This window comes from Chanodichthys erythropterus, chromosome 16 (assembly GCF_024489055.1).
Source record: "Chanodichthys erythropterus isolate Z2021 chromosome 16, ASM2448905v1, whole genome shotgun sequence".
Classification (NCBI taxonomy): domain Eukaryota; kingdom Metazoa; phylum Chordata; class Actinopteri; order Cypriniformes; family Xenocyprididae; genus Chanodichthys; species Chanodichthys erythropterus.
In genome coordinates, this window is record NC_090236.1 from 40,481,218 (window position 1) to 40,499,101 (window position 17,884).

The following is a 17,884-nucleotide window of genomic DNA, read 5'->3' on the forward strand; positions in this document are numbered from 1 at the left end:
ACTAAAATGTTTTTATACCTATAGACCATTTCAACTGCTATTCGTCGAAATAAGGAAGTGACGTCTTTGGTCCTCGGAAGTTTCCGGTTAGTTAGCGCGCACATTCTAAACATTGGCGGGAGGCGCTTCAGTTCGGTGTTACTGCGACAATTTACAGAGAATAAAATGTCCAAATTAAAATTAGGACCGTGTTGTTCGGTGGTTGGATGCTCTCTCAGGCCGGGAACTAACTTGCTTTCTGAAATTAAAGCGTTTAGATTTCCGAAAAACAAAACGCAACGCGACGCCTGGATTGCAGCAGTTAAGAGAGAAGGCTGGATACCAACTTGCAACTCTAGGATATGTAGCACACATTTTATCTCTGGTAAGTAAACATTTATTTCACTGAATTATTTGTATTTCTATACGTTCACTATAGACTATAGTATGATGAATCATAATTTGAGTTAGCATTGTGGCTCCGTCATTGTTTTCATATAGCATGTAACTTAACGAGATAGCTAACGTTAGCGTTTTGATACGTTTAGTGAAAAAGCCAGGTTTTTATTTCCATTCCATTTCTAAATGTTCTGTGGGCTGTAATTAGGAAAGTAGCAGTTTACAATCATTGTCTAACTAGCTGTCAGATGCAATGTGTAACACTTAACAATAATGTTTTATTGTGTAAATAACAATAACAGCGTTATTTCACAAAAGAACGATAAACAACATTTTTACAACACTTATTTTGTTAAATGTTAATTACGAAATGCACGACTGTTATTTATGTTAAACAATAAGTTTTTTTTAATATTGCACATTAACCTGGTTAAGTTAAATATTAATTAAATGAATATTAATGTTGGTTAGTTGTTAATTATTGAACATTTTAATCTTGTCAAACCACAAAAACAGCGTTGTGCTTTATGAACTTGTGAAAAATAGTAATGTTATAAATTAGAATAATTAAACACTGTAAAATGTTAATTGTTCATGATACCTAAAATATTTACTTTTTTTTTTTTTTTTTTTTACAGGGTAGTATACAGTGGTCATACTGATAGCTAGCTAGTTTATTTTTAGATTACATAATTAAAAATTCACTGCTAGAATGAAATTGTGTTAACACAATTAATGTTTTGTTCACCATTCTTGGTCTTTGTCATCATCGATCTTCAACCAGTGATGTGTGAAATCTATAGCCTATCCCAATTATGTTGTTCTACTTTTGTCTTTAGGCAAGCCATCAGATGACCCTCTAAGTCCAGACTACATTCCATCAAAACTTCCTCACAGACCTGACAACTCCAGAAAGATGGACCGATATCAAAGGTCTCTAAGACGAGCATCGGAGGTCTCTGAGACAAGCATTAGAGTTCAGCCCACTGAGGAAGTTGAGGACATGGACATAGATGTGACAGAAGTTAAGTCCTACAATGACATGTGTGTTGGAACTGATCTCACTATGAGGGATATAGAAGAAATGCAGAACCTGAATTCATCTTATAAAGACCAAGTGACAAGCCTACAGTCAAAAGTACAAACACTCACCTGTGAAAGAAAACAACTAAAATCTGACGTGGATTTAAAAGATGATCAAACCATTCACTTCTACACTGGCCTTCGCTCATCCAAAGTGTTCTTCGCACTTCTGACTTATCTCACCACTGCTTGGAGTCCGAGAACGCTGAGTCCTCCAACACCTCTCCAGTTTTACTTGGTCTTGATGAAACTGAGACTTGGCCTCACGCATAAAGATCTTGCCTACAGGTTTCATTGCAGTTGTGCAACAATCTCTGCAATATTTCATGACTGGTTAGACGTAATGTCACAGCGTTTCAGCTCTCTAGTACATTGGCCTTCCAGGGAAGAGATTAAAAAGAGTCTTCCTGGCCTGTTCAAAAGCCCCCCATTCAGTTCAGTGAGGTGTATCATAGACTGCAGCGAAATTTTTATTGACCGACCAACATCACTAAGTGCAAGAGCGGTGACATACTCCAACTATAAGTCCCACAACACCATCAAATTCCTGGTTGGCATCAGTCCAACAGGGTCAGTCACTTTTCTTTCTAAGTCTTGGGGTGGGAGAGCCAGTGACAAAACGATCACCAAATCATCTGGTTTAATTGATCTTTTGGAAGAGGGAGACATTGTCATGGCTGACCGAGGGTTCAGTTTCCCTGAGTATTTTGCTGCGAAAGGAGTCCAGCTACTTATACCAGCTTCAACCCGTGGAAAGACGCAGCTTTTAGGACAGGAAGTGTCTGTGTCACGTCACATGTCAAGGATGAGAATTCATGTGGAAAGAGCTATCGGCCGCATTAAAAAGTACAGCATTTTGCGACAAACACTCCCCATAAACTTGGTCAAACGAAGACGCAAAGACACGGTGGCAACTGTTGATAAAATACTACTGGTATGTTCTGCATTATCTAATTTGGACAAGTCATTAGTTCAGTAGAAAAAGACACATTAGACACTAACAAGTGATTAGAAACCTTTTATTTTTTATTAATTGAATGATTGTGTACAGTATTAACATTGGTGGCACATTTAAAACATGAAATGTGTCATTGTATATATTGTGTATATAAATTTGTTCTTTAATTCTTTTTTCTAACTATCTGCAATTATTAAACATTTGTTAATTACAACATTTGCTGTACTGCATTTGATTGAATTTTTGATTGCATTTGATATTTCACAACAATTAAATTAACTTTTAACAGATCATTAAGAAGGCTGTGTGTGATTTCACATTTATGTAGATTATGGTGAACATGCTGAACAAAACCATTGCTCACCTGGATGCCTTTTTAAGCCTACACATTTCAGATGAAACACCTTGTGACAGACAGAGCACTGTGTGACAGAGGTTTCAGACCTACATTTACACAAACAGGAAGTCTCTGCGATCAGAAATAGTTTCTTCAATTTGTGTGTGCAAATTTCTGTGAGAATGTGCTGTCTGTAGAAGAGATCCAGTTTTGGCCTGATCTGAGCCCAGTACTCTTCAGAGAACTCTACCTTCTGAGTGTGGCAGTCCTCGGTTGTCCAAATGACAAAGTAAGAAGTTTTGAGTTCACACAATGCCATTTGCCCCTGAACTTGTGCATAGTATGCATGGTTCTTTTTAAGCTCAAAGTTTTTCCCTAGACAGAAATCTTTGCTCTTAATAGCATCAGTTATGGACATATTTGAATATTTTAAGGGGCATTTTATTTCAAGTGTAGAAGGTGGGCAGCATTTGCAATGAACTATTCCATCTGGGCTGGCGCCTAAATGAGGAAACTTTGGATTTACTACCAATCCAACTTCTTCCACTGATAAGCTGTCATGACAAGTCATCTGGTTTGAAGTAAAGGCTTCTCTAGCTAGTTTTTCACTGTTCTTACCCCAAGCTAAGGCTGGTGTATTTCTGCTTGATGTGTAACCCATGATTTTAGATGTCACGCTAACATGACTTGTCTTGCATTTTAACACTTCATTAAAGTGACTTGCAGTGATTCTGCCCTGTCTCTGCTCAAACCATTGTTTACAAGAGGACTGACCCAGTGTACTCTTTTGGAGATGGTTACAATTCAGTTCACTAAAGTAAGCAGGGATGGTTTGCATGATTTTATCCAACTCCTTTTGTAATTCAGCTTGTGACAGCAAACTATGCTTCTCATCAAACAGATGTGTAAGGGGTTTTGGCATGTTAGTTGCATCTACAATGCTGTCAGTACAAGGTGTGTCACTCTGAACCATCACTTGTGCTTCCATATTAGAATCTGCCTCAGCTGCAGTCAGACTATCAACCCTGCCTGTGCTCTCCTGCTCTCCCTCAGATGCAGTGTCTGTGTCACTACCAAAAGTTATAGTGGTGAACAGTGCACAGTCTGGGATCTCATTCTGAAATGGGAATAATATTTACGTCATAGTCCATATTTTTTGAGTAGCACATGACACTACAGATATTTTCCAAAAACACAACTTTGCACGTTAAGAGTAAATGTACATATGCTGATGACTATCTAGTTACATATTGTGTTAAACATTGTGTATATATAATAGGGATGTGCGTATTTAAACTGCAGTTACAACTGCATAAATCATATTTTAAATAAAACGCTGAATATTTATATTTTGAAACTTAAAAAAAAATATAAAAATACTGAACAGATACTAAAATTAATACCGCCAATAGGTGGCAGCAAGTCACTGTCAATGAGTGAGTCATTGCGTTTCAGCTGATTCATTCAGGAACAAAGCTTAAAGTGCGAGTCATTAAATCATTCATTCAAACGATTCGTTCATTCAACGCCGTGTGTTGCTCAGACAAAAATCAGTCCTGTCTCCTGCTGCTTTCTTTGGCGAAATGGAGCGAAAATAGGGAATACTGTATCTAAAATGTAAGTCACTAAATATTAACTTCTTGTTTTTGAACTTGCATACAATTAATATCACATTTGCAATCATGTTATTTTTTGGAGAAAACGGCATTCATGTGATATTAATTCTATAAATATAAAAGACATACAGATGTACTATTACCCCCTTATCTTGAATATTGGGGTGCATTATAAATGTTTAAATGGACTATATCACACAGTGAAAGCGTGCAGTCTAAAGACAATTTTCAATAAAGATATATACAACAATATACAATAAAAGCGCACTAGTCTAACCTACTAGACTAACGTTACATCACGTAGTGTGTGTGTGTGATTTTTTTTTAATACTCGATAATTTCAGATCGCATATGATAAACATCAATTAACGCAGACGGTACTAGTGTCGTGTGTTTTGCACATATTGTAATTTTTCAGGTTTCTGCAAATGTTTCCTTACCTTCAAGGACCTAAAAAGCATGCTTGGTGAGACTGGTGTGACTATGGTAGATGTGACGGGCTCCCTACTCTGAACCGGCCTTTGTCTGACAGGCTTGGAAAAGTCAATGTCTGCCACTGGTTTTGGATCAATCTAAAACAAAGTGGGATTATATTGTTTGCTGTTGTAGTAAAACCATAGTTAATTTTCGCAAAGGATGTGATGAATTAGAATTTAATAAAAAATAGAATAAAAAACACGTTAGCCAGCATTGAATTGCATGCACCTTCTTGTTTATTCGTGACCACATGCAGGGCTCAGATGTCACAGATGGGAGCATTGAACCCCTCTCTCACACACTGTTCCACAGCAACGAGAATCGCAGCAACATGGCTACACACTTCACCTAACCTAACCACAAACATTTCGAAACGTATGAAATAATTACGTATGTAATAGGTAATAATGGAACACAACAATTAGTTTACTACTAGAATTCAGTACGTCTTGTTTGCATAGACGTACAAACTTACCCGGCCATGCAAGTGCAATGCCCACTAATAACCTCCCCGGTCACCTTAGCAACGAACCACGCAGAGTATGTTTTAGACAACGTTTGACTTGCCCCGACTTCACCAAACACAAGACAAAAATCGTCCACATTGTAGGAACAAATGTTTCCAACTTTTCCACTAAGGAAGTAATTGTAAGCATCCAGACTACGATATGCCTTTACTGCTTCTTTCGTGTAGACGCACTCTGTCTCAACTAGATAATGATACACGTCTGGATAAGTTACTTCAGGTAAACGTTTAGCGTTCTGAGTGAAAAGTTGTCGCCTCAGTGTTTGATTTAAAGGGTCCGGTAATTCCACGTTATCATCTATTTTTAGTTTTTGTAAATATCTTAACTGTTCTGTTTTAGCTAGACTTAAAAAATATGCACTAGTCATTTTGTTTTGACAGCTTTGTGATTTAAAAATGGCGCCACCGGAAATGCTTAAGGACCAGACATGCGCAGTAGCATTGCAGCGCGTTTGTTTTTGTTTACTTCCTTGAAATGGTCTATACTATAAATATTTTATTTACCATAGTAAAATGTAATCAGCATTGTCTCTCTCATTGTTACAGAGTGTAATATAATTATATAATACTATTACTAATATAATACTATTAATTGCAATAGTCTGGTGCAACTTCTCACATCCAACAAGGTGCATGGAATAAAAAAATATGTAATTTAAACCAGCAAAACTTGTGGCGTGGAGGGGTCAGAAATAAACAAAAAACTGGAGCTATATCAACTTTATTTTGCCAAAAAAATAAAAAGCTCTCATTGTTACATACATTATTAGTTTTTAACATTTAGTGGAAGTATTTTTCATAATAATAATAATAATAATTTAGCGGGCCGGATTATGTTTTATTTTTGAGATTAGTTGCGGGCCGGGTAGAGGGGGAGGACGGGCCGTAAATGGCCCACAGGCCGACAGTTTGAGACTGTCTGCTCTATGTCTGCTCTATGACAAGAAATGAAGGAGTATTTTAAGTCTGTTTTGCTGCAATGTGAAAAAAATCCTGCAAAACGCGCCGGCGCGTTTTCAGACCTCAGGGAGTTAACTTTAGTTAGTGTGTAATGTTTGAGCATAAACAACATCTGCAAAGTTACGACGCTCAAAGTTCAATGCAAAGAGAGATATTTTCTTTTACAGAAATCACTTATTAAGGACTACAACAAACAGCTGGTAGGGACTACAACGAGCTTCTTCCTGTGTTAGTGACATCACAAACCCTAGAATTTTGGGTTACATTGTTCAAAACTCCAGTTTGAACGATGTAAGGCTGAACACCGTTACTGACAATCCTCATTTTGGCTGCGAGATTCTCCAGCTTTGTTGTTGTTGAGCTGTTAAAGCTCCGCCCTCTTCTGGAAAGGGGGCGGGGAACAGCAGCTCATTCGCATTTAAAGGGACACACACAAAAATGGTGTGTTTTTCCTCACACCCAAATAGGGGCAAATTTGACAAGCTATAATAAATGATCTGTGGGGGATTTTGAGCTGAAACTTCACAGACACATTCTGGAGACACCAGAGACTTATATTACATCTTGTGAAGGGAGCATTTTAATTTACGTCAGTCACAACAAATTCATCATAATGCAAAATGTATGCACATGCACAGCGGCTTCTCACATGGGACGTGCGTAAGTGCTCAAGATACTAGAGGAAACCGTCTTAGATCACTCTGCACATCTGTGGTTGGGACTTGCTTTGTAAGCATTGTAATATCGGTGATATTGGCTTTCCTGTCCTCTTTTTTCCGTGGCTGCTGTCCCCATTTTGGAGCCTGCATCTGATTTGTGATTCTATGATACACGTGTAACTGATCTTATCGCACACAAACATATAAAGCGCTGCATTGCCATTGCAAACATCTCCGCCTGACTGAAACGCGCTCCATAATGACTCTGGTGACCATCACTCTCATCAGCGGTATTCTTCTGAGCCTGTTCCCTCACACTCCAGCAGCATGTAAGCTTATTATGAATACAAATGAGGTCTTACTGATTTTTTTGCATTGCTGTGAATTCAGCCGATTTTTCTGATGCTTTTTAATGGCCATTATTTATATAAACAGAGCTATTTTATGTGGGTCTATGACTATAAGAAAGATGCTGTGTGTCATGTCAGATGGGCCGCTGAACTATGCCTGCTGTGTGAAATACACTCGAACCCCTCTGCCCTTCAAGCTGATCAAGGGCTTCATCGAGCAGAGCTCCCGCGAGGTGTGCCGCATAGATGCCATCATGTGAGTCGCTGTGACCTGACCGCAGGAATGAGTCAGGGTTCACCCACTTACCCACACTATACCAAAATAGACACATTTAACCATACATTTAAATATGAGGGCATACAGCCGATACAAAAAAACCCTACAGTATTAACTAAGGGCATACAGTCATACAGATGCATAGAAAAATCAGAGACTTAACACTAAATATTCAAAATAATTTTAAGGAAGTTTAAAAAAGTGCGTTATAAAATTATAACTTATAATAAGAAACATTTCGAAGGTTCGTTCAAAAGTGCGTTTTTTTTTAAATAAGTCTCTTATGCTCACCAAGGCTACAATTATTTGGTCAGAAATTCAGAAACAAACACATTATCCTTCAGAAGTCTGATTGTTATGAATGTTGAACAGTTGTTAACAGTTGTGTTGCTACATGTGATACTTTTTTTTTTTGTTTGATGAATAAAGGTTCAAAAGAACAGCATTTATTTGAAATAGAATCTTTTATATCAATATAAATGTCTGAATTTCACTTTTGATCAATTGAATGCATCCTTGATGAATAAAATTATGCATTTCTTAAAAAAAAAAAAAATCTTACCGTAAAACTTTTGAATGTTATTAAAATCTATACATTATATATAAATATAATACACAATTGTTCATAAGTTCAAGTTTATTAAGATTTTGTTTTTGAAAGTCTCTTATGCACACCAAATCTGCATTTCTTTGATCAAAAGTACAGTAATAATGTGAAATATTATTACAATTTAAAATCTTGCTTTTACTCAAGTCACATGATCCTACAGAAATCATTATAATAAGCACATATGGTGCTCATTAATTTGCTCATAAATAAATTTCCTTATTATTATGAATATTGAAAACAGTTGTGCTGCTTAAAATATTTGTGGAAATCATGATATATACTTTACTTTGATAAATTATTTGAATTATAAATGTTTTATAATATTGTAAATATCCAGTTTTGATCAATTTAATGCATTTTTGCTGAATAAAAGTATTAATTTCTTTAAAAAAAATACTGACCTCGTAGTAGTGTACAATATATAAACGTATTATTAAAATAAAAATTTTAATTACGTCTCAGACTTTTGATCCCATCTATATTTACACTGATGAAAATAAAACTGACAACTGTGTCAAATAATAAATAATCACAATAACTGTAAAATATTTCCACTTATTTTTAACTTAAAAACTTAAGTTCAGGTGCTGCCTTACATTTTTAATAAATACTGTGCAGGTCTATTCAACTTAAATGATATTAAACTGACTTTTTAGTTGAATCTCATATAACTTATAAAAACTGTGTAAATTATTTTGATGAGTTGAAGTAATGTAAAAATATATGTTGCCATGACTTACTGATCATATCATGTTTTACAATACCTTCAGAAGAGAATAAAACAGTTTTGCCATCATTGTTTTGTCTCCAAAATAAATTTTCATAACTTTTCTCTTCAAGTTTCTTCACCAAGAACAACAAGAAGGTTTGTGCGAGCGTTAACGATGAGTGGGTGAGAGCAGCGCTTGCTCTTCTGAGGTAAGAAGGATAAAGTGTGTGACATTTAAAACAAGTCGCCTCATATTTGTGGCAAATGTATCATTGTAACATTCAAGGTAACATTTGTGATCACTGAGCAGAAAATAGTCACAGACTCTAATTCATTTGTTATTTTATGATGGCCAAAATAACACTGACTTGTATTTACATTTCCTTTACAGGTCCAAAATAACTAAACTGACAGACAACGGGCCTCAGCACCTCACCACTCCTCCCAGAACCACCAGCAGCCCATAAAATATGGCTTTAAACAAACATATGACGGCAGATTACATTAATTACTGGAATTACTAGTCTGACTAGTCATCCTTAACATGAAACTATATTTCTGTAATCACTTCTCTATCACGCAAAATGTATAATTCAGTCTGAGATGCTGTACAAATGTCTTAAACAGCAATACTGATGAAATACTGAAGTAAAAAAAAAAAAAAATTATGTATGCAACATATATCATACTTTGACTTCTATTCTGACTAATCATCCTTAATGAAACTATATTTTTGTTCTCACTTTTATATCACAAAAAATTTATAATTCAGTCTGAGATGCTGTACAGATGAAAAAAAATAAAAATAAAAACTGAAGTTAAAAAAAAGTGTAATTTTTTATGTTCGCCACTTAAAAGACAAAACCCATTTGAGAGAGAGTTAACAGAACACAGATGAATAGAATAAAACAATTTACAAAACAATCACTGTAGTTTAGAACAAACCAAAACTCATCTGTGTGAAGGTGTGAGCTTCTGCTACATCAGACAACGCCGCCATGATCTCATCTCTGTTCTCTTCAATCCCATCAGGCCTCGGTACAGGAGTCCTCAAGTTCATATTGTTCATCAGCTAAAAGAGAGAGATGAAACAATCATCTGCTGAATACTTCTGATCTGCACTTACTAGTCAAACTGACATATAGATGTTAAAGGGTTAGTTCCCCCAAAAATGAAATTCTGTCATTATTTACTCTCCCTTATGTCGTTCCACACCCGTAAGACCTTCGTTCATCTTCAGTACACAAATGAAAATATTTTTGATGAAATCCGATGGCTTAGTGAGGCCTGCATTGACGGCAAGACAATTAACACTTTCAATGCCCAGAAAGCTACTAAAGTTATATTTAAATCAGTTCATGTGACTACAGTGGTTCGATGTTATGAAGAGACAAGAACACTTTTTGTGCGGCAAAAAAACAAAATAACAAATTAATTCAGCAATATCTAGTGATAAGCGATTTCAAAACAATGCTTCATTAAGTTTTGAAGCTTTACGAATGTTTTGTTTCGAATCAGTGGTTCAGAGCACGTATCAAACTGCCAAAGTCACGCCTCCCAGTGGTGAACCACTGAAATTTCGAAACACTTATGATGTAACCAAAGATTATAGAACCAGAGAGGTGACACTTTAATACTTTTTGGCTAACATCCACTAGATGGCGCTCCGGTAGCACGGCCGCCATTATGGGGTGAAAATACTAAACAGACCATTGAATCCTTCACATCTTACACTCCCAAAATCGGTGAATTTCACTGCCAAATCAGAAGCGCAATAGAACAGTTTTTAAATTAAGTCACCAGTAAATTATATGGCTCCAACAGTAAATGTTGTATTGTCTTATATATGTTTTATTTTACCAGTTGTGGAATCCAACCATTCATCCATCTGAGGTAACGTGGTTAGCCTACTTTTTTGAATATTTCCATTTTATGCAACTTTACACATTTATTAATAGTAAATCAATAATTAATAAATTTAAGATCATCATGTTTGCAGCGAACAATATATTTCAGACCTAGTGGAGTAATAGTAATAATATGTCTGAATTTAAATAGGCTATATTGTATGTTTTAATGGATCACGCTCCAAACATAACGATCTTATAACACATGATGCATTGCTGTGTCCGTTATCCCATAATTCACACTTTTGGACACTTTTGCTTTAACGGACATTAAACAACACTGCAAAATCAAGCTGTTATATTCATATATTTATTGTCCAACATTCCCAATTTTTCTGATGCATGTTCTTAATTTAAATTCATATGTTGGTAATAATTCAGTGTTTATAAGCCTTTTAAAGAATTTTAACCCAAACTGACTGGGTTTCTAGCAAGCAAAGGTTTTGTGAAAAAAGACAAACACAAAGTGTGTAAAATAAACTGTAAAAAGGATTTGATGATCATTAGTGATAGTATTTTATTCTGTGTTGTCATCATTCCGGTTGGATTTCAGCTTTAATGCCCTTTTTATTTTCTTTTTTAACAAAACAGCTGAAGCTAGTGGACTGCCGACTCGCTTTCACCCCAAAATGGCGGAAACACAGGGCTGCTGCTGGGTGCCGGTGTTGCAATGGAACGCTCTATTGAGTGTCGCTTCTTGTTAGTGTATATTCCTTGATGTAACAAAGCATCGTTCACTGAAATCACATGATTTTCACACTCCGAACCACTGATTCACAAAGCTTGGAAGCTTCATGAAGCAGTGTTTTGAAATCGCCAATCACTAGATATTGTTGAATAAAGACGTTGATTGTGACGTTGATTTAGACGTTGATTTAGTAATGATCCTAAAGTGTTAATTATCTTGCTGTCAATGCAGGCCTCACTGAGCCATCGGATTTTATCAAAAATATCTTAATTTGTGTTCTGAAAATGAACGAAGGTCTTATGGGTGTGGAACGACATGGGGGTGAGTAATAAATGACAGAAATTTCATTTTTGGGTGAACTAACCCTTTAAAGAATTTTGCAAAAATTCATAATGAAAAAGTTTATAACCTCAAGAAACCCCTCAAAGTTGATGGCGCCACATTGATGAGTGTCTGCAGCGTCAAACATCGCTCTGCGCTGCTCAGGAGAACAGTCCACCTGAAAGATCTCCAGCAGCTCCTCGCTGTCCCAGAGTTCATGATGGAAACAAGAGAGATTATTAATACTTATTTTATTCAAATAATCAGATATATTAGTGACTTGTGGAGAATTAAATCTTGTGATGTTAGTGAGTGCTGCCCCCTAGAGCTGAAATGTGTTACACACTCAAGGGTCAGTCCTGAACACATCTCCGTCTGGGAACTGAAAGTAAGAGTTCACTTACAGGGCACAGAAGTGGAGAAGATACTTGTAATCTTCAGTAACAACCTCAAAATGAAATCTAAGGTTCGAGATGTCTCTAGAAGTCCACTGGGGGTATTTATCCTTCAGCTTCTCAACCACTCCACTCCAGTAACGTCTGTACACTGAAAAACAGGTTGACATTACATTATGCTTAGACCTATGATGGGATTCTAGACATCTGCTCTTTCTGCATTGGTTGCAAAACAGAAAGTGTGAGGCAAACTTCTAAATGCAGGGCTCGGCAATAAGGGCTGCCCGATGGCCCGGGGCCATTGTGAACGATGCTCGGGACAGTAGAGGTGTGCGTTATATATTGTTGATTTAATGATTTGATATTATCGATTATGTCCCTCACTTTACAAAAAACAAACAAAAATTCACCCATTGAGTGCACGCATAAGGTAGTGCGCGTGCATATTTAGATTGCACGCTTTCACTGCGTGATTTAGTCTATTAAAATACATTTATAATGCCCCAGAATTCAAGATCAGGGGCAAAAATGTCCCTGTATATATTTTATATTTATATAATATAGTTAAACAAAATTACACAACGAGCACCGTTTTTCTCCAAATATTAGCATGATTATAAATGTGATATTTATTTTATTCAGCGTACAGTTTAATGAACAAGAACTTAATATCAAGTGACACCAAATTGACTGTTTCGCCAACGAAAATAGTTCCAAAGTCCACAGAATTGTTTTACGTCTCTGAGCAACACTTCCTGAATGAATCAGCCATTTAAATGAATCGTCTGAATCTCAATGATTCGCTCATTAACAGTGATTCGCTGCCACCTACTGGCGGGTTTAATTTCACATTTAAAGTGTCTTCATTTTTTAAATAATTTCAAATAACAGTATTTAACATATTATATTTTTACCATTAAAAACATTTTTATGCATCTGTAACTGATTAACTTTAATAAAGTTTAATGATGAAAAACTTGAAAAGCACCATTTATTTCATGTATATGTTTGTTCTGTTGTGTTTATTTGCGCTATTACTTGTAATTTGATTTTAACTATTTTATTACTTACTGTTTGTCTAACAACATTTAAAATATAAGTGAGTTAATCTAGTAGCTTTTGGTGTCATAACCCTATTTATTGAGGTTAAATGTAACAAAGACAATGAAAACAATAACTATGCTCATTTTATAGGCCCATTTTCTTGTCTTTTACTTTATTAATTTTTTGTTGTGGGGCCAGTGAAAATTTTTGCGGGGCAAGTAAAAAATTTGAACCATTGGCCCGACACGGCCAGAATTGAGCGTTGAGCCCCGAAATGTCTTTAATGTTTTAGAAAATCTGATACTCATACCTTTAAACTTCTCCTCCTCGAGTTTGGCGAGAGCATTCTGCCGATACATGCTTTCACAAATGGCCAAATTACATGCATGCAATGCTGCAAAAATACCATCTTGTTGTTCTTCGACTGCAAAACACAGATAAAAAACAATTTACAATTCATCAAATGATATTCCTCCAGGCTGAAGTAAAAATCAAAACCACACAAGTCACCCACATTAAATAATATGCCATCATCTCTAGCTTGATTTAGCCAGTCAGTTTAAACCAAATAAATAAAAATGGCGGCTATTCATTTTCTCTACAGTTCTGTACTTGCTCTATCTTTACACTAAACTAGTGTACTCTTTAGATTAGCTTATCAATTTCTAGTGATTTACAAATAAGAATATTGTAAAACATCTTAAAATAACGAGTAAACGAAGGAAATATATACGGCTAGCCCCGGTGTAACCGACACGATTGTGAGCTCGTCAGTCACTGACCTTCTTCGCGCTCAGACTCGGTCAGATCAAACACGTAAGGCAGTTGTTTTGACAGAGGAGAAGAGAAAAACGAGCCCATTTCTAACCGTTTGTAGACAGTTTGTCAAAAATGTGTGTTGTTTGTTTGATTAGACAAAATCAGACGACGGTCTGGAGTCAAATAACGGCTCGCGCGCTTCAAAAGTGACCACGTGACGAGAATGACGTTATAAGTGCATAGATCGTGTAAAGCAGAGACCGTCATCAGAAAAACATCTTTATTAATTAAACTAGACTATATATAGGGCACAGAAGAACAGTATCATCCTTCAGAAAAAGGACAACATTTATTTGAGATAGAAAGCTTTTGTTATCTCTAAGGCACTTTCACACCAAGAACGATAAGGATAACGATCACGAAAGGTGGAGGTCTAGAAACTAAAAGTCACAATGGTGAGAATAAATATTCTTTATACATAAATGCCTGCAGTGACACAGGCCAGGGAGGTTTACTCTTCTAAAGTTTGAATCCTGTTATAGGTGACGTGATTTCCACAGTGTTTCCACAGTTTTTTTATTTATTTATTTATTTTTTATTTATATATATATATATATATATATATATATATATATATATATATATATATATATATATATATATATTTAATGGTGTAATTGTTTGCTTCAGGAACAGATGAAAGGGAAGACTCTCAGTCAGTGATGCAGTCATTTTTCACAGGAAAAAAACATTTGAGGATGTACTTTGGTCTTGTGAAATGTCTGACTTCAGTGAGGACAGTGAATCATGGATATACTAAGTTGTTTAGTCAGCAAATGCGTCAGAAGCATATTTCAGATCAGAAGAAGAAATTCAATTTTCTGTTTTTGTATAAACTTGACAAACAGGAATCCTTATTTATGCTTTATTGTAGGTCTAAACAACACTACCTTGACAGCTTGCAATGTTAGAGAACGCTGCCACCTACAGATGAAACAACACATGAGAAATCCCTTACGGATCAAATTTGATTTTCTGGAACAAATATTTGTAATTTGCAAAACTAATTTGAAATGAATCATTACTTTTACTTACAAGTCGAACTTCCATTATCATAAAACAACTGAAATTGATGTCTGAGGTTCAAGAAGACTTCAGATGGTCCGGTGGGGAGTATAGGCTAATACTCCTTTAACTTAACCATGCCACTCCAGGTTTGTGTACGTACTCTGAAAGATGTCATCAAAATGTAGTTATAGAAGTCTGTAGTCATATTTAAAGACTACCATCAGCCTTTTCATTTCACCTCTGCTGGACCACGTTACAAAATCTCTTCGTCTTCGTACAGATTGGATAGTAACATATAGATTGTAAGCAGTATAATAAATGACTTTCATTAAATCTCTACTCTTTCTGATAGGCCTCAGTCTTTGTTATCATTTTTAATAAGCTACTGTTGCATTGTATGTTTCAGTCTTGAAGTTTTATGAGATTTTCCATCACCTATTTTTCCCTCCAGTGACTGCACATCGGCCCTCACTCGTGAAGAAACTGTGCCAACTGATTGTCCCGACAAAGTGGGAACTGCTCCATCTTTCAAGAGAAGCTTTTGTGAATAGTTGACAGCATTGTAGTGTCTTTGGTTCTGGAAGCTGTCCTCTGTGAAATGTGCAGCGCTCAGATAAACGTTGGGGTTGTAAAGTTCAGCAATAGTGTTAAAAATAAATTTAGTCTAGTTTAAAAATAAGTCTCTTCGACATGGCAGCAACGCGCGACTAAAGCAGGTCGTCTTCGTCTTCTCTAGCGCATCTCAACCTGGCTTCACCCCCTATTTATTTTCATATTCCATGGGCGGGGATTGTTTAAATTATTGACATTTTGACTTTACAAGATCAGGAAAAAGCATGTTGTAGTCCCAACGAGCCATTTGTTGTAGTTCTTGAAAAGTGTTTTTTGTTAAAGAGATTATCTCCTTTTGGAGTGGACTTTGAGCTTTGCAGATCGTTTTATGCTCAAACAGAAACATTACACACTAACTAAAATTGAAAAAAGTGAAAAAGCATAATCCCCGTTAAGGATGAATCATGGATATTGCAATTTGTCAGCAAGTGCAACAATGAAGAAAGTTGATGAGCAGCACTAGCATATTTTGAATACGAAGAAATTGGATTCTGAGTATTTGTATCAGTGAACTTTACAAACAGGAATCCCTATTTATGCTTTTGTTTTCACATTTTTGTAGGTCTAAACAATACTACCTTGATGTTATTGTCTTTCCAGGTCCAAATAAATATGCACCGTATCACAGCCCCTCAACGCTGGAGGAATGAATTGCCATCTTTAGCCACCCCTCGCAGGATCTTTGGTGCCAGGTAAGTGTCACGCCTCTACTTCCGGACACTACTGGGAGCCTGGCTAGAGCTTCCCAGCTCATCCAGCTGGCTCATTTGGAAAATCAGACTTGGCTACGCGATTCAGTTTGCCAGGGTTCAGCGGCATCCTATTTACTGTGGTGTCAGGCAAAGATGCCCTGTCCTGCGAAACAGAATTGGGGTCCTTTTGGCAAAGGATGCAATGGAGCCTGTCCCACCAGCCAAGATAAGGTCAGGGTTTTACAGCTCTCACTTCATCTTGCCCAAGAAAGACGGTGGGTTCCTTTTCTTGTTTTTATTTATATCTTTTATGTATCATCTTTTTATTTCCGACTTTTAATGCATTTTTAATCTTGCTGTGTGGTTGAAAAAGCTGGGAGATTTAGGAAGTAAGCATTTGTGATTAGGTTAAAGTTTGGTCAATTTGGATAAGGATAAATTTGGCTCTGTGGTGTGTGGAAGGGTTTCTAAGGGGAACTGCGATCACTTGCAAAGGCAACGTGATTAACACATTCCGAAAATCAAAACACGTTGGTTAGGGCACTTTCCAAAGGGGAAATTTGAGCTGTGGTGCATAGTTAAGACATCTCTGGATTATAGTCAGGACACTTTCCAAAGGGGAAAATTGCATAGTTAAGATATCTCAAAAGGGCTGTGTGGTGCAGTATGAGGTGTCTTGGCAAAAGGGGAGATTGAAACTTTATGTATCAGTTCAAAGTGCCTTAACAGGTAGAGCTAGGCTCTGGGAGAATTAAATGTGAGGAAGATCCGTTTAGATCCACTCTGACGGACAACAAATAACTCCCTGAATCTCTTCCATCCAGATAGCAGAATTCCCGTTTTTTACTGTTATTTCTATTTCTTATGTTTTTCATTATTATTATGTATTTGGCTCTTCTTTATGTAAAGCACTTTGAATTACCATTGTGTATGAAATGTGCTACACAAATAAAATTGCCTTGCCTTATGGCCAATCTTGTATCTGTGAGTCTTGAATTGAGCCCTTCACAAGCTCCGGCTCAAGATGCTAGTGCAGAAATGCAACCTATCTGTAGGATTTATTGTTTGATTAGATGAAAGCATGACTTAACAAACGTGAGGGAGAATCGTGTCAGTGCGCCCACGTCAGATTCATGACCATGATGAGAATGATACGGTGTTTCTGACATTACGCTTTGTTTCATGATTATGTGATTCAAATAAACTATTTGGATCAATATTAAAATCTCAGTTTTAATGATTGTTAAAAACACTTACTTAAATGTTAACGCAATGACAAACACATATTCAGATTTGTTTACCACTTTATTTGAGAACAATTAATCTTTGTACAGGTATCAGGTAGGAACAGATTGTAAGCAGTACATATAATAAATGGCTTTTATTTGAGAAAATTCTTGGAAAGCCGAATAAATATTGATGAAAAAATACATCAAGTTACATCACAATAAATATTAT

The 17,884-nt window shown here is 36.2% G+C and overlaps 1 protein-coding gene across 1 annotated transcript; it reads left to right on the top strand.

Annotated features, from left to right (window-relative positions):
* Positions 1-7,123: 7,123 nt before the first annotated feature.
* On the top strand, positions 7,124-9,749 carry ccl20l (C-C motif chemokine 20-like). The gene is made up of 4 exons (XM_067363661.1): positions 7,124-7,323; positions 7,483-7,600; positions 9,072-9,149; positions 9,332-9,749. Exons 1-4 carry the CDS (start codon positions 7,254-7,256, stop codon positions 9,405-9,407), a joined length of 342 nt encoding a protein of 113 aa, XP_067219762.1. The 5' UTR covers positions 7,124-7,253; the 3' UTR covers positions 9,408-9,749.
* The last annotated feature ends 8,135 nt before the right edge of the window (positions 9,750-17,884 follow it).